Genomic DNA, 25,268 nt, shown 5'->3' with positions numbered 1-25,268 from the left:
TATTATGTCATTTGTGGGGAGATGTCACGCACAGGTTAACATCCGTTTAATACATCTGAAGGACTAATAGTTTAATTGTATAAGAGAGAATACAGTAGATGAGACACAGACCGTCAAATGGAACCGATGTGATTTAGTAGCGCCCATCAGTACTCCTATTGTGAGTTCGGCCGGTATGGTATGCTACAAGCTCCATATCAGTAGGACCATCCTGCAAGGACATCCTGTCAGGAAGTTTTCAGCGTGCTCCTCATTAAGGAGATGGGCCGCACATTAGTAGTATGCCCTAATACGTGCTCTCCAATTTGACAAGTTCCTCAGCGGATAACCTGCTCTTCTCACAAAGAGTGAGGTTGTTTTGATATTGTAAGCAGTAGTCCGACCAGGTCTAGTGGGCGAGTTGGGGTTCTCACTACTATACAGGATGTCGTTTGAAACGTTGTCATATGACTTGATGTGTAGGGACCCGATGTCGCGGTTGGCCTGGGGTGATTGCATCTCGGACAACCGTGGCATTTCTCTTATATACCTCTCATTCGTTCCAGAATCAACTACGGGGTGATGTGTTACATCTCCGAATAAAACCATTTGACAAAGAGTTATCCTGACAAGAGTGTGGCTACAAGAGAGGTAAGGTATCACCTCATGATAAGGGTGGTGTCGCTAACAAATATAGAGTACTGGACCCTGCCACGCATTTCGCTTTCACGGGCTACAGAAGCCCAGTGCTCTGGGCTAGGTGCTCACGGACTCATTCGGAGAGAATATTTCATGAGGGTGAAATAGACAGAAAAGAAGAATTCCGGAACTGTTCCTTGTGGATCACTGCGATGGGCAGCTACTATTATACTAGACAAATGACACGGGCGATGAAAAATAGCGGAAAGGAAACAGATAACAGTGAAGTGATGCCATACCTGGAGAACTGACTGGGGATTTTAGGTTGCGGTATGCCTTTTCCTATTTAAAGTTTGGGATATAATGGAATTGGAAAATGTTAGAGTTAGTGGATGCTCTTTTTGTACAGAGACCAACAATGGGCAGAGTATCTGTTCAACTAGGAAGTGCATGATATAAGATAAACTGAAATCCTAAAGGATTATGATTCAAAGGACACCCAAGAAGGTTCATCTTCAGAAGGTCAGCCCCTGAAAACTAAGTCGCGGCTGCTACGTTACACCCCGCCCCGATACCAAAGGACGGTTCAGCAAAAAGGGGTGGACGCATGAAGCCCTAATCTTCAGCATATACCATGGATATTCATATACCTTCAGGACTCCGATACGTCATGGGTACCAGACCCTAAGGACTGCTATGCTCACATCACAGCCCTGCCATTCTACCCCCCAGAGCAAAGAAAAGACCGCGAACACCCACTACGTGTACACACGCTGAGGATGTGTTGATGGGGTGGTCAGTACTATATTGTGGACAACCCATCAAGGCCTCTGCTAGCCACACTTCAGATGTGGTGATTGGAGAGTATAAAGAGAAAAATGCCACGGTGTGAAGATCAACTCACCCCAGCCAACGACGACATCCGTGTTTATAAGACCCACCCAGGGGGTACTACTTCTTCAAACCATTTTGAGAAGCGGTGAAAAGACTGTGGTCCAGCCCCGCTTTATATCCATCGATGTCAGAGACCTTGGAGTCTATGGGTCTTGTGCCATCTATTCCAGAGTTTACCGGTGTAACCGAGGCTTTCCTACATGGAACTGAAGGAGGTGTCTACATCCACGAGAAACCAAACGAAATCCGAACACACCTGGTGGACGACAACAAATACAAGGAAGCTTTGTGCTATGTGGTGGCACTTTCTGGCTCCAATAAACCCAAAGCGAACGAGTAAACAATATATAGTTTGTATTTAGAATATAAAAGCATGGGTACTATTTGCATACGATTTTAGAGAGAAAATAAAATACATTTTTTCTTGTGAAGAACTTACAAATGTTATGCAGCAAATTATTGGGAAATAAAGTGACCAATGTATCGTTCTACACAACCCTGTTAACGAAATGTCGCGGTACTGGTGGTATCCCGGGCTGGGGAAAACGCACCATAAGGGCTAGTGCGTGGAGGAGACACAGGGCGTCTGGAGACGCACAGGAAGCCTGGGCGTGGTGTAGGCACTGCTGGTACTGGCGGGGCGGGAGGTGACGCCGGTATATCGGACCATGGCAGGCGTACTGGCTCCTTGAGGCACTGAGCCTGCCAACTTACCTGGTTGTAACTGCTCCCGTAGCCCAACAGTGAGCGGGGAAGTGAAATAACGCACGCACTGGGCTGTGTAGGCGAACGGGGACACCATGCGTAAGGCTGGTGCCATGTAATGCCGCCCAAGGAGCCGCCTGGAGACCCAGACGCGTTGAACCGAGCCTTCATGCACCTGGCTCAATGCTCAATCTAGCCACTACGTGGGGGAGGTGCAATAACCCGCACCGGGCCTATGCACACAGTACAGGAAGACACGTGCTCTGCTTTACGCCTAACACGGTGTCTGCCGTACTCTCGCTCTTCACGTAAAAGATCGGAAGTTGGGCCGGCAGCCGTCTCCTACCTGACTTCGCCACATCTACCCTTTAGCCCCCCCCAAGCCATTTTTGGGCTGATACAGGCTTCCTACCGGTTGTCGTGCTGCCTCCATGTCGCCGGTATCCTCCTCACACATTGCCAGAGAATCCCAGGCGGGCTCCGGCCTTCTCCCTGGGTCATCGCCACCTGTCGACTCCTCCCACGTAGTGTAAGTCCAGATTTTGCTCCTGCTTCCGTGCTGTCCTCATACCGCCGCCTCTCGGCTTTTAGCTCCTCCAGCTCTTCCCGAGGGCGGCAATATTCTCCAAGGTTGTGCCTGGTCTTTACGCGTCCAGTGATTTATCCAATGTCCAGAAATCCCTGCGCTCGCGCTGCTGCTTTTTCCACCGCTGCTTGGTCGCTTGGTTGGTGGGTGATTCTGTACGAATGTTCTCGTCAGAGGAGGAGCAGGGATCGGACCAAAACGCAGCGTGTTGTGAAACATGATGAATTTTTTTAGAACAAGAAGAACACGAAGTACACTTGAAGAATTACAAAAACAATAAACGACGTAGACCGACCTGAACATGAGAACTTACATATAACCGAAGAACGCACGAACAGGAACAGAACTAGACAAACGAAACAGTCCCTGATGGTACATACAACTGACACGGAAGCACAAATCACCCCAAACAACTACCTTAATCTGGTTCTCAATCAAGGAAACGGTCAAACACCTGCCCCTAATTGAGAAACCATATCAGCAACACATTGAACCACATAGAAACACATAACATAGACTACCCACCCCACTCACGTCCTGACAATAAACAAAGTTAAACAAAGGAAAATAAGGGTCAGGAACGTGACAAACCCCATACATGGGCTAATGCAGAGGCGTGTGCTAAAAATGGAGCAATCATCGTGAAGACTACGAGGGGAGACTCCTACAATGGTACACAACTGGTAATCCCGTCTTGGTGGAGATTCTGAAGAACTAGAAACATCCCTCTGTCTAGATTTAGTTTATTCTGTTGAAACACCGTTTAATTGTCACAGGTATCATATTTTGTTGTTTATATAGCTTATAATCCACGGATGTAAGTGTTTAAAACATTCAGCGATCAATGCTGTAAATATAAACCAAAGTATACACAAGGTGTTGCATGCATGGGTCATTGAGAAAACGGGTTACTAATATCCTGCTACATATGCTGACGTGTCCTGTATACGTAATACTAATGTTTGCAAAATAAAAAATGCAAAAGGAAAATGAAAATGTCTCGTTATTTGAAAGGGCTCATTAAGGTTATTGTACATCAGACAGGCAAGAAGGATTGCGGAGCAGATATTGAAAAACATTTATTATACCCTCTAACCCAGGGTCTTTATGGGGGTTAGGCGGCGGCTCCAGGGAGATTAGCTGAAGAAACAGTACAGGTTAGGCGCTGCTCCAAGTGAATGATAGCTGCGGACAGATGCTTGAGAGCATAAACCTGTTTTTCCCTACTCATCAAATCAAATTTATTTATATAGCCCTTCGTAACATCAGCTAATATCTCGAAGTGCTGTACAGAAACCCAGCCTAAAACCCCAAACAGCAAGCAATGCAGGTGTAGAAGCAGGTGGCTAGGAAAAAACTCCCTAAGAAAGGCCAAAACCGTAGGAAGAAACCTAGAGAAGGAACCAGCTTCTGAAGGGGTGGCCAGTCCTCTTCTGGCTGTGCCGGGTGCAAGTTTATTACAGAAATGGCCAAGACGTTCAAATGTTCATAAATGTTCCAAATATAATCAGGAGTAAATGTCAGTTGGCTTTCATAGCCGATCATAAAGAGTATTCTACCGTCCTGCGTCTCTAGAGAGTTGAAAACAGCAGGTCTGGGACAGGTAGCACATCCGGTGGCAGGTCCAAGGTTCCATAGGCCGCAGCGAGAAAGTTTTGAAACTGGAACAGCAGAAAGGCCAGGTGGACTGGGACAGCAAGGAGTCCATCATGGCCCGGTAGTCCCTGACGCATGGTCCTAGGCTCAGGTCCTCCGAGAGAGAGAAAGAAAGAGAGAAGGAGAGAATAGAGAGAGGCATACTTAAATTCACACAGCGACACCGGATAAGACAGTGAGAAGTACTCAATATAACCACCTGACCCTAGCCCCGAACACATAACCACTGCACAGCATAAATACGGAGGCTGAGACAGAGGGGTCAGGAGACACTGTGGCCGCCATTCGATGATACCCCCCGGAAGGGCCAAACAGGAAGGGATATAACCCCCTCACTTTGCCAAGCACAGGCCCCCACCACTAGAGGAATTTCAAACCACCAACCTTACAATCCTGGAAGACAAGGCGAGTTATGCCCACAAAGATCTCCAACCACAGCACAAACCAAGGGGCGGGGCGCCAACCTAGACAAGGAAGAATCATGTCAGTAACGTCAACCACTCAAGTGACGCACTCAACGCACTAACCTTTCATGCGTCCCTCCTCAGGGAAAGAGCACCAAGTAAGCAGTGACTCAGTCCCCTGTAATGGGGTTAGAGGCAGAGAATTCCAGTGGGAGAGGGGGAACCGGCCAGGCGAGACGCAAGGGCGATTCGTTGCTCCAGAGCCTTTCCCGTTCACCTTCACATCCTGGCCAGACTACACTCAATCATATGACTCTGAAGAGGATAAGTCTTCAGTAAAGACCTTAAAGGTTGAGAACCGAGTCTGCGTCTCTCACATGGGTAGGCGAACATTCCATAAAAAGGAGGAAATTAGGAGCCTGCGTCTTGTGACCGTAGCGTACGTGAGGTAGTTACAGCAGGACCAACTCGGAAAGATGGTTAGAGCAAAGCCATGTAACGCTTTATGGTTTAACAGTAAAACTTTGAAATCAGCCCTTGCCTTAACAGGAAGCCAGTGTAGGGAGCTAGCACTGGAGTAATATGATAAATTTCTTGGTTCTAGTCAGGATTCTAGCAGCCGTATTTAGCACTAACTGAAGTTTATTTAGTGCTTTATCCGGTAGCCGAAAGTAGAGCATTGCAGTAGTCTAACCTAGAAGTACAAAAGCATGGATGAATTATTTTTGGGACAGAAAATTTCTGATTTTTGCAATGTTACGTAAGTATGGAAACGTTACGTATACAGACACGTCAGCATATGTAGCAGGATATTAGTACCCGTTTTCTCAATGACCCATGCATGCAACACCTTGTATACTTGGTTTATATTTACAGGCTTGTATCGCTGAATTTTTAAAACACATACATCTGTTATATAAGTATATAAACAACAAATATGATACCTGTTACAATTAAACGGTGTTTCAAACAAATAAACTCAAATCTTAGACAAGGATGTTTCTAGTTCTTCAGAATCATCCACAAGACGGGATACCAGTTGTGTCCATTGTAGAGTCTCCCCCGTATGTCTTACATGATTTTCTCAATTTTTAGCACACGCTCTGCATTAGCCCATGTATTGTGGGTTGTGTAGAGCGATACATTGTTCACTTTATTTCCAATAATTTGCTGCATAACATTTGTAAGTTCTCTCACAATAAAAAATGTATTTATTCTCTCTAACATCGTATGCAAATAGTTACCCATTGCTTTATATCTAAATACAAAATATATATTGTTACWCGTTCTCTTGGGGTTTATTGACCCAGAAAGTCACCACATCAGCCACCAAAGCTTCCTTGTATTTGTTGTCGTCCACCAGTGTGTKCCGGATTTCTTTGAGTTTCTCGTGGATGTAGATCACCTCCTTCAGTTCATGTAGGAAAGCCTCGGTTACACCGTAAACTCTGGGAATAGATGGCACAAGACCCATAGACTCCAGGTCTCTGACCATCGATGGTATAAAGCGGCTGGACCACAGTCTTTTCACCAGCTTCTCAAAATGGTTGAAGAAGTAGTACCGGGGTGGGTCATATAAACACGGATGTCRTCGTTGGCTGGGGTGATTGATCTCACAACCGTGGCATTTTTCTCTTATATACTCTCCAATCACCACATCTGAAAGTGTGGCTACAGAGGCCTTGATGGTGTCCACAAATATAGTACTGACCACCCCATCAAACACATCCTCAGGTGGTGTACACGTATGGGGTGTCGGGGGTCTTGCCTGGGGGGAGTAGAATGCAGGGCTGTGAGGCATAGAGTCCTTAGGGTCTGGTACCCATGACGTATCGGAGTCCTGATATGGTATATGAATATCCATGGTATATGCTGAAATTAGAGGCTTCATGGTCACCCCTTTTATTGTTGAACCAGTCCTTTGGTATCGGGGCGTGGTTAACGTAGCAGCCGCGTACTTAGTTKTCAGGGGCTGASCCTTCTGAGGATGAACCTTCTTGGGTTTCCTTTGAATCATAATCCTTAGGATTCGTATATATCATGCACTTCCTKAGTTGAACAATACTCTGCCATTGTTGGCTCTGTACAAAAAGAGCATCCACTAACTCTAACATTTTCAATTCCATTATATCCCAACTTTTAAAAGGAATAAGCATACCACAACTAATCCAGTCAGGCCACTTCCTGTTGTTTTCATTGCATGATTTTCGGCTCGTTGCTAATATATACTCCACGCATCCACAAGGAAGTCCATTCTTTTCTTTGTATTGTTCAACCTATGAAAATATTCCTTCTGAGGAGTCAGGGCACCTTCCAAACGGGTTCCTCGATGCCCGTCGAACAAGCATCATACCCTTTGTGATGTTTAGTAACCCGTGAAATAGTTCAACATCCCCCAGTTCAATGAGGGTCCTACCTAACATCAATATCATGACAGCTAGCTCAAGGAACAGGACAGCTATTCTTGGTTTAAATAAAACACCAGTCATCTTCCAACAGCGTCAGATACTTCCTGACGACAGATGTACAATATATGGGCATGCCTACGACGACCGTGCAGACACTTCCTGACATGGATGCCTGCAGGATGGCCATATATGGGCATACATCACCGGACCCATAAAAATAGGCTCATAAATCACCGTTTGACGTGTGCATCTACTGTATTGTTCTTTAATACAATATACTTAGTCTATAAATGTCTGCCTAACCAACATAATAAAGTAGTTTTAACTTAATAAATACCCCATGTGTTTTAATTGAAAATATTGAAACAGTTCATAATATGGTAATTTATTTAAACCTTATTAACTAGAAGTCAGTTAAGAACAAATTTCTATTTAAAATGACGGCCTCCACCGGCCAAACCCTACCCGGACACACGCTGGGCCAATTGTGTGCCGCCCTATGGGACTCCCCAATCACGGGCTGGTTGTGATACAGCCTGGAATGAACTAGGGTCTGTAGTTACACCTGCAGACATATATTTTTTCTGGCCACAATCTGCATTTTCCATGATTGATACATAAATAATCAATACAAACAGTAAACAATGGTCAATTAAACAATTAAACATAAATCAAATGCATTACTTGCATTACATTGCTTATCTTGGCCAGGTCGCAGTTGCAAATGAGAACGTTGTTCTCAACTAGCCTACCTGGTTAAATAAGGTGAAATAAAAAATAAAAAATTACAGACCTGGTCCACGTCACCTCTACTGGTGGTAGAAGAACAACATCACTCATTTTACTATCATCATTGAATTTCAAAGTCAAAAATAAACATCAAAAGTGTTTACGTAAGGATGTGAATAGAGACTAATAAGATTTGAAAAAGGTCAAATGATGAAAAAACGAAAAAGCATTTCAATATTTTTTCTTTTAAACCTTGTGAAAAGTGAATGCTAAATAAGTCTTACCTGTCGATGTTGATGACTTATTAGTTTGTGGCTCAAACATTTTTGTGTGAAGACATCTTCGAAATTACGACKTGGGCGTCAGAAAGTTTCCAACAACTGCCGTAAAAACTGTGGATGTYGTGAGAGTCTCCTCTTTTGATGATGGAGTCGTATGAGTTGCTAGCTCAAACGGTTTGGGTTTTAAATACCATTTTGTGCTGACTTTCTTGTCCGGATCCTGTCTTGTGTAGAAAAACACTGCTTTCAAAGGCCCAATGTTATGGAATAGGTGCAAGCTTTATGTCGGCGTTAAAGAGGGGATTGATCTGTGGGTAAGTCGCTAGCATAAATACACAGGGGGCTATTCAATATTCAAAATGACGTCACGTGTGACGTGCGGGGCGTTCAAGCGACTCTTTAAAAACACACTTTGACAGCATCGTGATTGTATAAAGTAACAATACTCTCATAATCTATAACATTTATTAAATCACACACAATGTTATAAAATGTTAAACTAAATGTGATAATTTTACAACCGGAAAATACTATTAGAAAGTTCTAGAGCCTCCAACAGAATCAGTGAATGGCAGAATCCAAATCCTGTATGGTCACATTGTTAAGAGCCATCAAATACTCTCTCCTACCAGCTACTCTCGGTAAAAGTTACCTGGCCAGACAACCTCTAAGTATCTTTAATAAAGCTGAATATATATATTAATTTTACAACAGGAAAATATCAAGGGGATTGGACATCAGCCTCTGGAGCTCCACAGCGCCTCACTATGGCCGTCTGCTGCTGTAGAAATACACTCTGTTGACTCCTGCTTCAGGACCTGAGGACAGAGAGACAAGAGACAGTCAACATGGTCTCTAACCAATAAGAGTGTAAACCCTGCCTAATCACCAGCGGGGGTAATTTTTAGCAAGGTCATACCAAGGATTATTTTTCTATTTGATTTTGAATTTGAAGACCCCTTGCAGGATAAAAAAAATATTTGATGAAAAGTTGTATTAGCCCATACAAACAGATTGAATAACAGATTCACTACATGTACAAACAGAGAACCCCACGCAAAAAAATCAATTGGAAGTTTGTTTTGAAGTGTCTGTCTGTTACGTCTGTCGTCRGAATRAGACCAAGGTGCAGCGTGGTAGGCTTACATTTTGAATTTATTAAACGAACACCAAAAAAACAAGAAAGATAAACGACACGTAAAGTAATGTAGCGCTAAACCAGCAACTAACAAAAACAAGATCCCACAACAGAAAGTGGGAAAAAGGGCTGCCTAAGTATGATTCCCAATCAGAGACAATGATAGACAGCTGCCTCTGATTGGGAACCATACTCGGCCAAAACAAAGAAATAGACAACATAGAATGCCCACCCCAAATCACATCCTGACCTAACCAAATAGAGAAATAAAACGTCTCTCTAAGGTCAGGGCGTGACACTGTCTGTCACGTTCATTGTAGAAATGAGCGGACCAAGGCGCAGCGTGCGTAGAGTTCCACATATTTATTAAGGTGAAACTTCAAACAACAAATAAATGAACGAACGTGCAGTACGTAACGCACATAGGCACTCAACGAAACAATATCCCACAACGCAGGTGGGAAAAGGAACACACTAAGTATGATCCCCAATTAGAGGCAACGATCATCAGCTGCCTCCAATTGGGAACCATACTCACACCAACATAGAAATTAAAGACTAGAACACCCCCTAGTCACGRCCTGACCTAAAACACCATAGAGAACCCAGAGGGCTCWCTATGTTCAGGGCGTGACACTGTCCTATATATGAGAGATGTAAGAAAGATCAGGAAACATTTGTTATTCTTTTACCCTTTATTTTTGGCACTAAACAGACTCCATATATACTTCCATGCATTTTTTCAACTGGTACTGGTGGACCTTCAGACGAGTCTTATGAGGCTTGTGGGCCAAGCCACCCCTACGTTGTCTTGGCTGTGTGCTTAGTGTTGTTGTCCTGTTGGAAGGTGAACCTTCGCTTCAGCCTGAGGTCCTGAGTGTTCTGGAGCAGGATATCATCAAGGATCTCTCTGTACTTTTCTGTTTAGCCTCCCAGTCCCTGCCGCTGAAAAACATCCTCACAGTGTCACGCCCTGACCTTAGAGAGCTTTTTATGACTCTATTTTGGTTTGGTCAGGGTGTGATTTGGGTGGGCATTCTATGTTCTATTTACTATGTTTTTGTATTTCTTTGTTTTGGCTAGGTATGGTTCTCAATCAGGGACAGCTGTCTATCGTTGTCTCTGATTGGGAACCATACTTAGGTAGCCCTTTTTCCCTCCTTTCGTTGTGGGTAGTTGTCTTTGTTTGTGGCACTATAGCCCTTAAGCTTCACGGTCGTTTTGTATTGCTTATTGTTTTTGTTGCCGTCATTCCAACATAAAAAGTAATGTACGCTCACCACGCTGCACCTTGGTCTTCTTCCAGCATTGGCCGTGACACACAGCATGATGTTGCCACCACCATGCTTCACCTTAGGGATGGTATTGGCCAGGTGACGAGCGTGACACTAGGCTATCAGGCCAAATAGTTCAATCTTGGTTTCATCAGACCAGAGAATCTTGTTTTTCTTGGTCTGAGAAGTGGCTTCCGTCTGACCACTCTACCATTAAGGCAAKATTGGTGGAGTGCTGCAGAGATGGTTGTCCTTCTGGAAGGTTTTCCCATCTCCACAGAGGAACTATGGAGCTCTGTCAGAGTGACCATCSGGTTCTTGGTCACCTCCCTGGTCAYCTCCCTGACCAAGGCCCTTCTCCCCCGATTGCTCAGTTTGGCCAGCTGTAGGAAGAGTCTTGGTGGTTCCAAGCATCTTCCATTTAAGAATGATGGAGGCCCCTGTATTCTTGGGTACCTTCATTGCCGCAGACATTTTTTGGCATCTGTGCCTCAAAAAAATTCTGTCTCGGAGCTCTACAAACAATTCCTTCAACCTCATGGCTTGGTTTTAGCTCTGTGGGACCTTATATAGACAGGTGTGTGCCTTTCCAAATCATGTCCAGTAAATTGAATTTACCACAGGTGGACTCCAATCAAGTTGTAGAAACATTTCAAGGATGATCAATGGAAACCGGATGCACCTGAGCTCAATTTCGAGTCTCATAGCAAAGGTTCTGAATACTTATTTAAATTTCTGTTTTTTTCGCTTTATCATTTATTGTGTGTAGATTGATGAGGAAACCCTTTAGAATAAGGCTGTAACATAAAAAAAATGTCGAAAAAGTGAAGGGGTCTGAATACTTTCCGAATGCACTGTATCATGARAAAAGCAGGTACCTGAGTAGCAGAGGAAGTTGTAATGGTCATCACAGAGCCGCTCCACCCAGAGGAAGTTCCCTTCGTTGGCCCCGTTGGTCAACGCTCCACAGGGGTTGGAGATGTCCTTCCTAGGTGGGACGCCGTTCACCCAGTGGGTGTAGTTCATATGGTCTCCGGTCATCCAGTACCACGTGTCTCCCAGGATGTACCTGCAGGCAGAGAAAAGCTGCCTCACTTTAAAATCAAGGTGCATGAACAGTGGAGCAAAGTGAAGATGAAAATATATTGAGCAACTGTTGGTACAGGACATTGGATGGCTGCTATAAAATTWATATTTGACTGTTAAAACCATTAGGTAGTGTACCTGCGCAGGCTCAGCCACAGATGGGAGGTGAGGGGGGTGATGAGGTTACTGTCATTCACCAGTTTCTCCAGCTCCCTCTGCTCTGTCTCGTTGCGAACACTGACCAGGTCCCAGTAGTGGTCTCTGCAGTAGAACAGAGCATCGGACCAGCACAGCTTCTCCCTCACCACCATCACCTTCCTCCTCAAGAAGGTGACACTGGTGGAAGGAGGAGGTGGAGTGGAAGTGGAGGGGAGAAGGGTAGAAGCACTGGTGGAGGTGGGAGATTGAGAGGAGGAGGGGGATGTTGGGGAAGAGGGGAGAAAAGTAATGGTGGGAGGCTGGGTTGTTGTTGGTTGAGCTGTCGATATTAAGGTTGGAGCAGTGGGTGTTGGAGTAGTGGGTGTTGGATTATTGAGTGTTGGAGTAGTAGGTGTTGGAGTAGTGGTAGAATTTGTGGTGGTGGTGGGTGAGTCTGAAACAGAAGTCCAAGAGTTCAGTTATTATTTGTGGACATTAACTTCACATATAAATTTAAAATTCTCAAACCTACATACAATAATATTTACCTTGTATATTTATTTGATTAATACACCTACCAAATCTCCCYCCCCCCCGAAAAAATATATGTTGGACTTTTGTCAAAGATTTACAATGTCAGCTTTTGATTCTCCTAAGCTTCTGTGATGGGATTTTACTTCAGGTGTGCAATAAAAGTTATGTAAATGTTACTTGAGGATGAATGTGAAGAGTGATGACAGTTACAGATGATTACCTGCAGGAGTGCCATATACTTCCAACTCACACAGAGTGAGAACTTTGTTCTGTCCAGGGATGACCACAACAACATAGCGACCCTCCATCTCATTACACTGGAAGGTGTAGGTCTCACCTGCTGGGATGTTGGGGATGACAACACATCTAAAAGGGGGGAAGAGGGAGAGAGAGAGAATGCTTTAGAATATACATCACCGTGCAGAAAACCACCAGTTTGTTAAATATATAGCCACAGAATAGCAACAGAAGTATGGATGAGGACCAACGTATCCAAACACCTTCAAGACAGGACATAAAAATCTACAGATGTCGATGTGTCACCTGGGGTTGTTGATGCCGTTTTCGTCCAGTGAGTTACCGATGCGGATCTCAGCAYCATYMAGCCTCTCAGAACAGCAGTCTCCTCTGTTGGTGATGGTGACAGCTGTCACTCTGTACACATYMAGCAGGTCCACTCTCCACCAGGGGTTGGTCTCCTGTTCAGTGTGGGTGCAGTGTACTTTGAAATAGTCTGATTCTCTGTTCCCATCAATGGCATTGTTAGCCTGGCCATCCCCATGCAGTGATGACTGGGTGGCCACTCCTTTCAACGCTACATTTACTACAGGGACAGAGAGAATACTKTTTTAATACAGAAATGACAAATTATTGCCAATGAAGTTTCACGTTGAAAYGTCTTTCTTRCAAGCTCTAAACCCAACAATGCAGTAATGTAATATTAAAAATATCATAAGTTAGAACAAAAACACACAAGAAATAAAAATAAGAAATAAGAGGAAAAGGAGAAAGTAATTCATCATACTATATAAWGGGTCAGTCAGTTCCAGTACCATTTTTACAATGAATTACTAGATCGATAGATATGTATAGAGGTAAGGTAACTGGGCATCAGGATATATGATAAACAGAGTACCAGCAGCGTATATGATGAATGTACTGTATGTGAGTTGGTGTGCATGTGTGTAGAGTCAGTATATATGTATGTGCATATTATGTGTGTGAGAGCAAATTATGAAGTGAGTGTTTGTGTGTGTGTTGGAGTATTAGTGTGTGTGAGTGTGTAGGGCCCTGTGAGTGTGGATAGAAACAGTGCAAAAATAAGAATGACATACAAAAGTCAACTCAGATAGTCTGTGGGCATTCTGTTAGCTATTTAGTTAGCTATTTAGCAGTCTTATGGCTTGGGGATAGAAGCTGTTCAAGACCCTGTTGGTGTCAGACTTTATGCACTGGTATCGCTTGCCATGCGGAAGCAGAGAGAACAGTCTATGGCTTGGGTGGCTGGAGTCTTTAATTAATGATTGTCTGGGCCTTCCTTTCACACCGCCTGATTTAGAGGTTCTGGATGGCATTGAGCATGGCCCCGGTCATGTACTGGGCTTTCCACACCACCCTCTGTAGCGTCATGCAATTCGAGGTTGTTGCTATTGCCATGCCAAGCAGTGATGCATCCAGTCAAGACACTCTAAATTGTACAGCTGTAGAACTTTTTCAGGATTTGAGGGCCCTTGCCAAACATTTTCAACCTTCTGAGGGGGAAGAGGGCTGTTGCGCCTTCTTCACGACTGTGCTCTTGTGTGTGGACCATTTTCAGTCCTTAGTGATTTGGGCACAGAGGAACTTTAAACTCTCGACCTGCCGATGTGGATGGGGCGTGCTCTCCCACCCCCGTTTTCTGTAGTCAACGTTCAGCTCCTTGGTCTTACCGACATTGAGGGAGATGTTGTTGTGGCACAACACTGCCAGGTCACTCCCTATAGGCTGTCTCATCATCGCCGATGATCAGGCCTACCACTGTTGTGTTGTCAGAAAACGTGATGATGGTGTTGGAGACGTGCGTGGCCATGTAGTCATGGGTGAACAGGGAGTACAGGAGGGGACTAAGCACACACCCCTGTGGGCCCCCGTGTTGAGGGTCAGCGTGGCGGAAGTGTTGTTGCCTACCCTCACCACGTTGGGTCGGCCTATCAGGTAGTCCAGGTTCCAGTTGCAGAGGGAGGTGTTCAGTCCCAGGTTCCTAAGATTGGTGACGAGCTTGAACGCTGAGCGGTAGTCAAGGAACAGCATTCTCACGTAAGTATTCCTGGGTGAGGGCCGTTTAAAGTGCAATTGAGATTGCGTAGTCTATGGATCTGTTAGGGCGGTATGCAAATTGGAGTGGCTCTAGGGTGTCTAGGATGATGGAGTTTTTTAAATGTGTATGTTTTAATTGTATTTTAAAACATACAATCTACCTGCAGTGAAGCAGCTCAACATTTACATTACATTCAGTCATATAGCAGACACTCCCATCCAGAGTGACCCACAAGAGCAATCAGGGTCAAGCACCCCGCCCAAGGGCACAAGGACTGATGCCCCACCCAGGTGAATCGGGGACCAAACCAGCGACCTCTAGGCCACCGGCCCAAGCTCCCAAACGCCAGGCGACCAACTATCCAAGATCCTCCATCAGTTCCCCTTGAGAGCTGCCCCTCAACCATCCAAGAAACCCCCACAAGTCCCTCCCAAAAAAGTCACCTTCCACCTCTCACCCCTAAACCCCCCCTCCCAAGCCACCGTCCTCCTCCAACCCAACTAAAACCACCACCGACCCAACGCACCAACAACCAACAAAAATAACAAAAGAGAAAAAGGAGAAAAACAAAGGAAAATAACAACAGAAAACAACAATGCGAAAACCAACGACATCAAGGACAAAAAAATCTAAACAGCAATGCCAACTGTATGCATTTGTGTGCATATGTGGCACTATTTACATGTGTGAATGTGTCCGTTTGTGTGCACGTGTGCATTTGAATGAGAGTGTGTGTATGCATGTGTATGCGGGTACAAGCGCTTGCGTGGCATCAACCTCAGGCAAACAAGCATTGGATGTAATAATGGCCCTGTCCGGGGGTATCATCGGATGGGGCCACAGTGTCTCCTGACCCCTCCTGTCTCAGCCTCCAGTATTTATGCTGCAGTAGTTTATGTGTCGGGGGGCTAGGGTCAGTCTGTTATATCTGGAGTATTTTTCCTGTCTTATACGGTGTCCTGTGTGAATTTAAGTATGCTCTCTCTAATTCTCTCTTTCTCTCTTTCTTTCTTTCTCTCGGAGGACCTGAGACCTAGGACCATGCCTCAGGACTACCTGGCATGATGACTCCTTTCTGTCCCCAGTCCACCTGGCCATGCTGCTGCTCCAGTTTCAACTGTTCTGCCTGTGGCTATGCAACCCTGACCTGTTCACCGGACGTGCTACCTGTCCCAAACCTGCTGTTTTCAACTCTCTAGAGAAAGCAGGAGCGGTAGAGATACTCTTCATGATCGGCTATGAAAAGCCAACTGACATTTACTCCTGAGGTGCTGACTTGCTGCACCCTCGACAACTACTGTGATTATTATTATTTGACCATGCTGGTCATTTATGAACATTTGAACATCTTGGCCATGTTCTGTATTATAATCTCCACCCGGCACAGCCAGAAGAGGACTGGCCACCCCTCATAGCCTGGTTCTCTCTCTGGTTTCTTCCTAGGTTTTGGCCTTTCTAGGGAGTTTTTCCTAGCCACCGTGTTTCTACACCTGCATTGCTTTGCTGTTTGGGGTTTTAGGCTGGGTTTCTGTACAGCACTTTGAGATATCAGCTGATGTAAGAAGGGCTATATAAATACATTTGATTTGATTTGATTCCTTCTGAGTGTAAATTAAAACTATTCAACTTTTTTTTTGGTTTGTTATTTTTTACTTTTATCTTTGACTGTCATTCAACCCCCTGCCCAGCAACTGGATGATGGAGTTGATGTGTGCCATAATCAGCCTCTCAAAGCACTTCATGATTACTGATGTGAGTGCTATAGGTAGTAGTCATTGTGGCATGATGCCTTAGAGTTCTTGGGAACAGGATCTTACAATTCCTCATGTTAGATCAAGTGTAGATATGACACACTTTGTATTTTCCAATAATCTAGTGTGTAAAGTAATATAAAAAAGATAAATGTTATGCTGATGAATGAGGACCCAAAAGCGACGTAATAGTAACAGAGTCTTTATTCCAGTATTAAACAAATAATTATTCTCCTGGATATAATCAATGGTAATCCAAAACAGGAAACTGAAATCCTCTCGTCAATCGAGAGGAACGACTGGAGACGCGACCACAGACTGCAGGTCGCTTCAGGAAGGCACAGGCCGTAGCTGACATAGACACCTGCTCACACGCAGCATCTGAAGAAGGCAGAGAACAACGACAGGGCGAACAAGGACACAGGAACAGCAAACATCAAACAATGATCCGACAAGGACAGGAGCGGAAAACAGAGGGAGAAATAGGGACTCTAATCAGAGGGCAAAATAGGACAGGTGTAAAGAGTAAATGAGGTCGTAGGGAGAATGAGAAACAGCTGGAGCAGGAACGGAACGATAGAGAGAGAAAAGAGAAAGAACCTAATAAGACCAGCAGAAGGAAGCACAGGGACAAGACATGATCAAAGACAAAACATGACAGTACCCCCCCACTCACCGAGCGCCTCCTGGCGCACTCGAGGAGGAACCCTGGCGGCAACGAAGGAAATCATCAATCAACGAACGGTCCAGCACGTCCCGAGATGGAACCCAACTCCTCTCCTCAGGACCGTAACCTCCCAATCCACTAAGTACTGGTGACCACGTCCCGAGAACGCATGTCCATGATCTTCCGTACCTTGTAAATAGGAGCGCCCTCGACAAGGACGGGGGGGGGGAGGGAAGACGAACGGGGGCGCGAAGAAAAGGCTTGACACAAGAGACATGGAAGACAGGGTGGACGCGACGAAGATGTCGCGGAAGAAGCAGTCGCACAGCGACAGGATTGACGACCTGAGAGACACGAACGGACCAATGAACCGCGAGTCAACTTGCGAGAAGCTGTCGTAAGGGGAAGGTTACGAGTGGAAAGCCACACTCTCTGACCGCGACAATACCTAGGACTCTTAATCCTACGTTTATTGCGGCTCTCACAGTCTGCGCCCGTGTAACGGCAAATGCAGACCTGACCCTCCCAGGTGCGCTCACAACGTTGGACAAAAGCCTGAGCGGAGGAACGCTGGACTCGGCGAGCTGGGACGAAAACAGAGGAGGCTGGTACCCAAGACTACTCTGAAACGGGGATAGCCCGGTAGCAGACGAAGGAAGCGAGTTGTTGAGCTACTCAGCCCAGGGGAGCTGTTCTGCCAAGACGCAGGGTTTCGAAACGAAAGGCTGCGTAATATGCGACCAATCGACTGATTGCCCTTTCTGCTTGACCGTTAGACTGGGGATGAAACCCGGAAGAGAGACTGACGAAGCACCAATCAAACGACAGAACTCCCTCCAAAACTGTGACGTGAATTGCGGACCTCTGTCTGAAACGGCGTCTAACGGGAGGCCATGAATTCTGAACACATTCTCAATGATGATTTGTGCCGTCTCCTTAGCGGAAGAAGCTTAGCGAGGGAATGAAATGTGCCGCCTTAGAGAACCTATCGATAACCGTAAGAATCACAGTCTTCCCGCAGACGAAGGCAGACGGTAATAAAGTCTAAGGCGATGTGAGACCATGGTCGAGAAGGAATGGGAAGCGGTCTGAGACGACCGGCAGGAGGAGAGTTACCTGACTTAGTCTGCGCGCAGTCCGAACAAGCAGCCACGAAACGGCGCGTGTCCCGCTCCTGAGTAGGCACCAAAACCGCTGGCGAATAGAAGCAAGCGTACCCCGAACGCCGGGGTGACCAGCTAACTGCAGAGTACCCACTGAAGAACAGCCAGACGAGTAGAGACAGGAACGAACAGAAGGTACTAGGACAACGCGCGCGCGACGCAGTGTGAGTGAGGCTTGCTTTACCTGTCTCTCAATTCCCCAGACAGTCAACCCGACAACACGCCCTGTCAGAGAGAATCCCCTCGGTCGTGTAGAAGCACAGAAGAACTAAGAGACGGGATAAGGCATCAGGCTTTGTTTTTTATTTCCCGGACGTATAGGAATCACAACTCGAACAATGGCGAAAAACAACGCCCAACGAGCTTGACGTGCATTAAGTCGTTTGGCCGAACGGATGTACTCAAGGTTCTTATGGTCAGTCAAACGACAAAAGGGACGGTCGCCCCCTCCAACCACTGTCGCCATTCGCCTATGCTAAGCGGATGGCGAGCAGTTCGCCGGTTACCCACATCATAGTTGCGTTCACTGGCACAGGCGATGAGAAAAGTAAGCGCAAGGATGGACCTTATCGTCAGACTGAAGCGTGAGACAGAATGGCTCCCACGCCCACCTCTGAAGCGTCACCTCGACAATGAATTGTTTAGTGACGTCAGGAGTTAACAAGATAGGGGCGGATGTAAAACGCTTCTTGAGGAGATCAAAAAGCTCCTGGGCGGAACCGGACCACTTAAAGCAAGTCTTGACAGAAGTCAGAGCTGTGAGAGGAGCAGCCACTTGACCGAAATACGAATGAACGCCGATAGAAATTAGCGAAACGAGGAAAGCGCTGCAACTCGACACGTGACTTAGGGACGGGCCAATCGCTGACAGCCTGGACCTTAGCGGGATCCATCTGGAATGCCTTCAGCGGAAATAACAGAACCGAGAAAAAGTGACAGAGGAGACATGAAAGGCGCACTTGCTCAGCCTTCACGTAGAGACAATTCTCTAAAAGGCGCTGGGATACACGTCGAACGTGCTGAACATGAATCTCGAGTGACGGTGAAAAAATCAGGATATCGTCAAGTAAACGAAAACAAAAATGTTCAGCATGTCTCTCAGTACATCATTAACTAATGCCTGAAAGACAGCTGGGCATTAGCGAAGCCGAACGCAGAACCCGGTATTCAAAATGCCCTAACGGAGTGTTAAACGCCGTTTTCCACTCGTCCCCCTCTCTGATGCGTACGAGATGGTAAGCGTTACGAAGGTCCAACTTAGTAAAGCACCTGGCTCCCTGCAAAATCTCGAAGGCTGACGACATAAGGGAACGATAACGATTCTTAACCGTTATGTCATTCAGCCCCTCGAATTCCACGCAGGGGCGCAGAGTACCGTCCTTCTTCTTAACAAAGAAAAACCCCGCTCCGGCGGGAAGAGAAGAAGGCACCACGGTACCGGCGTCGAGAGAAACAGACAGATAATCCTCGAGAGCCTTACGTTCGGGAGCCGACAGAGAGTATAGTCTACCCCGAGGGGAGTGGTCCCCGGAAGGAGATCAATACAACAATCATACGACCGGTAGGAGGAAGGAGCTGGCTCTGGACCGACTGAAGACCGTGCGCAGATCATGATATTCCTCCGGCACTCCTGTCCAATCACCAGGTTCCTCCTGAGTAGAGGGACAGAAGCACAGGAGGATAGCAGACATTAAACACTTCACATGACAAGAAACGTTCCAAGATAGGATAGAATTACTAGACCAATTAATAGAAGGATTATGACATACTAACCAGGGATGACCCAAAAAAACAGTGTAAAAGTGAACGAAAAATCAAAAAGGAAATGGTCTCACTGTGGTTACCAGATACTGTGAGGGTTAAAGGTAGTGTCTCACATCTGATACTAGGGAGAAGACTACCATCTAAGGCGAACATGGGCGTGGGCTTCCCTACTGTCTGAGAGGAATGTCATGTTTCCGAGCCCATCTTCGTCCATAAAACAACCCTCCCCACAGAGTCTATCAAGCACTGCAGGAAGCAGCCGAACCGTCCAGCGTAGATGGACCGACAAGGTAGTACAGGATCTTGATGGAGAGACCTGAGTAGTAGCGCTCACCAGTACCCTCCGCTTACTGATGAGCTCTGGCTTTTACTGGACATGACATGACAAAATGTCCAGCAGAACCGCAATAGAGGCAAAGCGGTTGTGATTCTCCGTTCCCTCCTTAGTCGAGATGCGAATACCTCCCAGCTGCATGGGCTCAGTCTCTGAGCCGTGGAGGAGATGGTTGAGATGCGGAGAGGGGAACACCGTTAACCGAGCTCTCCTCCACGAGCTCCGTGACGAAGATCTACCCGTTCTATGCGGATGCGAGTGCAATCAAAGAGTCCACGCTGGAAGGAACCTCCCGGAGAGAATCTCATCCTTAACCTCTGCGTGGAGTCCTCCAGAAAACGAGCGAGCAACGCCGGCTCGTTCCCGTCACTGGATGCAGCAAGAGTGCGAAACTCTATAGAGTAATCCGTTATGGATCGATCACCTTGACATAGGGAAGCCAGGGCCCAGGAAGCCTCCCTCCCAAAAACTGAACGATCAAAAAAACCGGATCATCTCCCTTTAAAGTTCTGGATAATCGTTAAACACTCAGCCCTTGCCTCCCAGATAGCTGTGCCCCACTCCCGAGCCCGACCAGTAAGGAGTGATATGACGTAAGCGATCCGAGCTCTCTCACTAGAGTACGTGTTGGGCTGGAGAGAAACACAATATCACACTGGGTGAGAAAAGAGCGACACTCAGTGGCTGCCCAGAGTAACATGTGGGTTATTAACCCTAGGTTCCGGAGACTCGGAAGACCAGGAAGTAGCTGTGGCACGAGACGAAGACTCTGAAACTGTCCAGAGAGATCGGAGACCTGACGGCCAGGGCTCAACGGCATGACGAGCAGCAAACAATTCCTGCTCGTGTCTGCCGAGCATTGCTCCCTGGAACTCGACGCAGTGTTGAGGAGAATCCATAGTCGCTGGTCCATCTTGGTCGGATTCTTCTGTTATGCTGATGAATGAGACCCAAAAGCGACGTAATAGTAACAGAGTCTTTATTCCAGTATTAAACAAATAATGATTCTCCTGGATATAATCAATGGTAATCCAAAACAGGAAACTTAAATCTCTCGTCAATCGAGAGGAACGACTGGAGACGCACCACAGACTGCAGGTCGCTTCAGGAAGGCACAGGCCGTAGCTGACATAGACACCTGCTCACACGCAGCATCTGAAGAAGGCAGAGAACACGACAGGGCGGAACAAGGACACAGGAACAGCAAACATCAAACAATGATCCGACAAGGACAGGAGCGGAAAACAGAGGAGAAATAGGGACTCTAATCAGAGGGCAAAATAGGGGACAGTGTGAAAGAGTAAATGAGGTCGTAGGAGAATGAGAAACAGCTGGAGCAGGAACGGAACGATAAGAGAGAGAAAAGAGAAAGAACCTAATAAGACCAGCAGAGGAAGCACAAGGACAAGACATGATCAAAGAACAAACATGCAATAAGTCAATCATTAGGATTTAGAATATTTATTTAAAATGGTAATGTTGTATAAAACATTATGACAGTCAAAAAGTCTGTGTCTCACCTGTTGCAGCATTGACCATCTGGCTAGCAACACAACTCCTGTAAATAAATCAGAATTTGCAACATTATTAAAATCATCTTCCTTGTTTATCCATTCTGTACTTCATTTTGCCCTGTCTGTATGAGTAGTTGTAGAGGCACTACAGTGAAGCAGAGGTATGATTACCAACTATTGCTGCAGAAGTAGTGATGAAAGGTAGGAGGTAGAGAAATGTGATAAAGAAGTAAAAGGAAGCAACACTGWTTGCTGTTGTTGTGAAWAAACAACACACAAAACAACAACAACAGGAGGCATARACGTCTGCTGTCWCGCCCTGATCTGTTCCACATGTGCTTGTCACCACCCCCCTCCAGGTGTCGCCCATCTTTCCTATTAYCCAATGTTAYTTCACACAGTCTGCACTTGGTCTTACCTTGATTCCTGATAGTCTGCATACGTATGCATTAGAAACTCACCCATTAAAGGGCAGAGAGAGAGACTCCACAGCATGTTTAGTGGTTGAGGCTTCATTCAACCACCTGTCTCCTGCCTGTAATGACAAAACAAAAAAACTGGGGTTAGGTTCCCTGGGGCCCCAAATGCGTTAGTCCAGCCCTATTCAGCAAAGRTTTAAATCCAACCCACTGCCCTTCTAACTTGCACTCCCTCCTACTTTTCCCAYCTCCTCTTCCCTGTTCTATCTCAGTACAATATATTTAAATAGTAATAATATGAATAATAATAACATGAATAACACTAATAATAWGAATAATATTACTAWTRAWATKAATAATAAAACAAATTGGTGACTATGSATATTTCATTACAATTTGAATTTGCGTCACATACCGCATACTGTTGGTGATGTTATGCTTGGCTATTGTTTACGGTAAACTAAACAAGACACTCTAATAGATGAATATCCAAATGGTAAATTCACTACAGGAGGTACACAATACACAGTAAACAAACGTGACCAATAAAATCCTTCAGGTTGTAAAATAAAAAAAATCAAGTGAACAACATTGAATGTTCTGTCATTTAACAGGCTTTTACAATTATAAAAATAATACAAGTTTTATAAATCAAATCATTACTAATTTTAGACATTGTACATGAAATAACTCAGTACCTACCCGCTGTTTGAAGAAGTTGAAATTTTGAAGAGTGGAAATATCTTTGTGTCTTTTACCCCCGTCTGCTCATCTGTCACCTTGTGTGTCCTTCTATCATTCTTTGTACACTATGGACATCTTTGATAATATATTCATATTGTGGGCTGTGTAGCCTTCTGTACTGTACCTAACCACATTTGTATAATTATCTGTGTAATGCAAAACAATGTTTTGGGTACAGCAGAGCATCCCAGTGCTCAAATTGACACCATTCATCTGCTTTTAACACTTTGTTGTCCCACATTGTTTCTCCACGTTGCTCCATAGAAATAATGTTTATTTTTAATTTTCCTTGGTAACACAATGCATGACTGTGTATTGTACACTGCTCTCCTATTAAAAATAGGCTTCTACTCATTCCAAGGGTTCAAACAAGGACTGATACACAGAGGTAGATACTCATTCAATCAGGTAGATCTACATATATTGAAATACACTTTGCTAACAGAAAGACACAATTTCATGACAAAGATCAGTGTATAAGCTCTGATAAAAAAGATTGAAGTCCAGTCTGATGTCTTGTAGGGAGCCTAGGAGGGTAGTCCACCCTGTGCCCTTCCTCCTCTCAACCTAATTTTACCTTACATACGTACGCGACGCAAGAACGCAATTAACTATGCAAAATGTCGATCCTGAGTAGTTGAGTGGAGTTTGTAATTGTGGGGATGCACACGTCTGAGTATTATTGCTACATAACAACGTAGGATCAACATTTTGCGTAGCCTCGAGATTTTTTCTATCACGTTTGTTTTATGAAAGTGGTAGATTTTCTAAACTCTAAGTACAAACTCTAAACTGATAACACTTGTAAAGCCCCTGATATTATGTTCAGAACCTTTGATTATGCATTCATTGGGGTTTCACACATCTTTCACCCCTGAGTCATTCAATACATCAGATAATGASAGGCTCACCATGTAGTCATTTTWACTACCRTGTATTCCAATAGTAAAGAATACAAGATACACATTTAAAACTGTTATTTTTKAAGKGTTGAATAGAAAGAATAGTAGATGGTAAATATAATTGTCCATACAGTATTCAACTATAACTTGACATGCACAATTGTTGTATAATTTGTATCCAATGGCAGGTTGTGAGCATGTTGAGAAATGTGTGAGTCTTACAGTTTCATTATCCTGATACATTACATAAGTAGGACAAATCATCAGAAATAGAGGTATTGTAAAGGGGTTGGCTACTGTAAAAACGTAGCACGGGGCCATTTCTACCTCATGCAATATTGTACAAGATAACCTTTTCAAGGTGCCCTGTCAGATGACCTGTCACCTGATACAGTATCACCTTTCTCTCTGCTTGAAATTCATCAGCTTACAGTGTATCATAAAAATTCAGATAATGACTGGAATATATTGTTATAACCCAGGTATTTCAGCAGTGCGTTGTACAAATGATGCTATAATTCCAAATTCCAAATGTCATATAATTATTAATACAGTTTATACAGGTTTTATGCAATTGTTTTGTATAAATAGCCTCTAAAATATATGTAAACAGACCATAAATGTCTACATTTTTGTTTTCTTGGAAAGGTATATGATCCAATATCAGTACTTTTTGCATTTAAAACTTGGCCGGCGTTATGGGCGGGCCTTAGCGGGCCTGAACCGCCCTACCGTACCTCCTTGCCCATCCAAATAAAATATTGAAATATTTATATATTTTTTGATCGAGATGCGCACCGACAGAAAGCGTCAATCTCAGGTAAAGCATCCGAGCCAGCGAAAACAGCACCCCTGTCTTAGTATGTGTAGACCATGTATCTGATGCTGTCTGGACAAAAATAATATGGCATGTCATACTATTTCTGGACAGACCTGATCAGATTCATCGGTTACATATAGTAAGGGAGAGGGGCGCTGTTTGGCTCGCTCCGATGCTTTCTCTGATGATAGTTTCAGCAGGCGAAGCTCTAGACAAAATATTTCCAGAAAAAGCATAATGCGTTTTTATGGGCATAAAATGCAGACCTAAGCTTGTCGCCTTCCTTCCCGCCTTTGGGACAACGACTCCCATTGTTAGGGCGGAGATATAAGCATCTTGTCATTACATACAGATCTTTGGTTTCACCCTCTTGCGAATTGAAAAGGAAAGTTGCCGATTGCACAGTGCACTGTTTGGATGTTGGCTTCCCCTAAAGTAAATTG

The 25,268-nt window shown here is 45.0% G+C and overlaps 2 protein-coding genes across 3 annotated transcripts; both read right to left on the bottom strand.

Moving 5' to 3' along the window:
• Window positions 1-8,215: 8,215 nt before the first annotated feature.
• On the bottom strand, window positions 8,216-12,368 carry LOC139023839 (L-selectin-like). Of its 2 annotated transcripts, none has more exons than XM_070437849.1 (3): window positions 11,918-12,368; window positions 11,572-11,762; window positions 8,216-9,099 (listed from the first exon to the last, which is right to left on the bottom strand). In XM_070437849.1, the coding sequence occupies exons 1-3, from the start codon at window positions 12,088-12,090 to the stop codon at window positions 9,047-9,049; spliced, it is 417 nt and encodes a 138-aa protein (XP_070293950.1). In that variant the 5' UTR covers window positions 12,091-12,368; the 3' UTR covers window positions 8,216-9,046. The 2 variants fall into 2 exon arrangements, with proteins under 2 accessions (XP_070293950.1, XP_070293951.1); XM_070437850.1 differs by lacking the exon at window positions 8,216-9,099 and adding an exon at window positions 9,458-10,329.
• A 274-nt stretch (window positions 12,369-12,642) lies between these two features.
• On the bottom strand, window positions 12,643-23,101 carry LOC111960045 (fucolectin-4-like). Its single transcript, XM_023981934.2, has 6 exons — window positions 23,062-23,101; window positions 22,775-22,833; window positions 22,402-22,475; window positions 21,947-21,984; window positions 12,995-13,274; window positions 12,643-12,817 (listed from the first exon to the last, which is right to left on the bottom strand). Exons 4-6 carry the CDS (start codon window positions 21,963-21,965, stop codon window positions 12,658-12,660), a joined length of 459 nt encoding a protein of 152 aa, XP_023837702.2. The 5' UTR covers window positions 21,966-21,984; window positions 22,402-22,475; window positions 22,775-22,833; window positions 23,062-23,101; the 3' UTR covers window positions 12,643-12,657.
• Between the last annotated feature and the right edge of the window lie 2,167 nt (window positions 23,102-25,268).

The sequence above is a fragment of the Salvelinus sp. IW2-2015 genome, linkage group LG37 (assembly GCF_002910315.2).
Source record: "Salvelinus sp. IW2-2015 linkage group LG37, ASM291031v2, whole genome shotgun sequence".
Classification (NCBI taxonomy): domain Eukaryota; kingdom Metazoa; phylum Chordata; class Actinopteri; order Salmoniformes; family Salmonidae; genus Salvelinus; species Salvelinus sp. IW2-2015.
The sequence above is the reverse complement of the archived record's forward strand: the minus strand, read 5'-3'. Positions and strand labels throughout refer to the sequence as shown.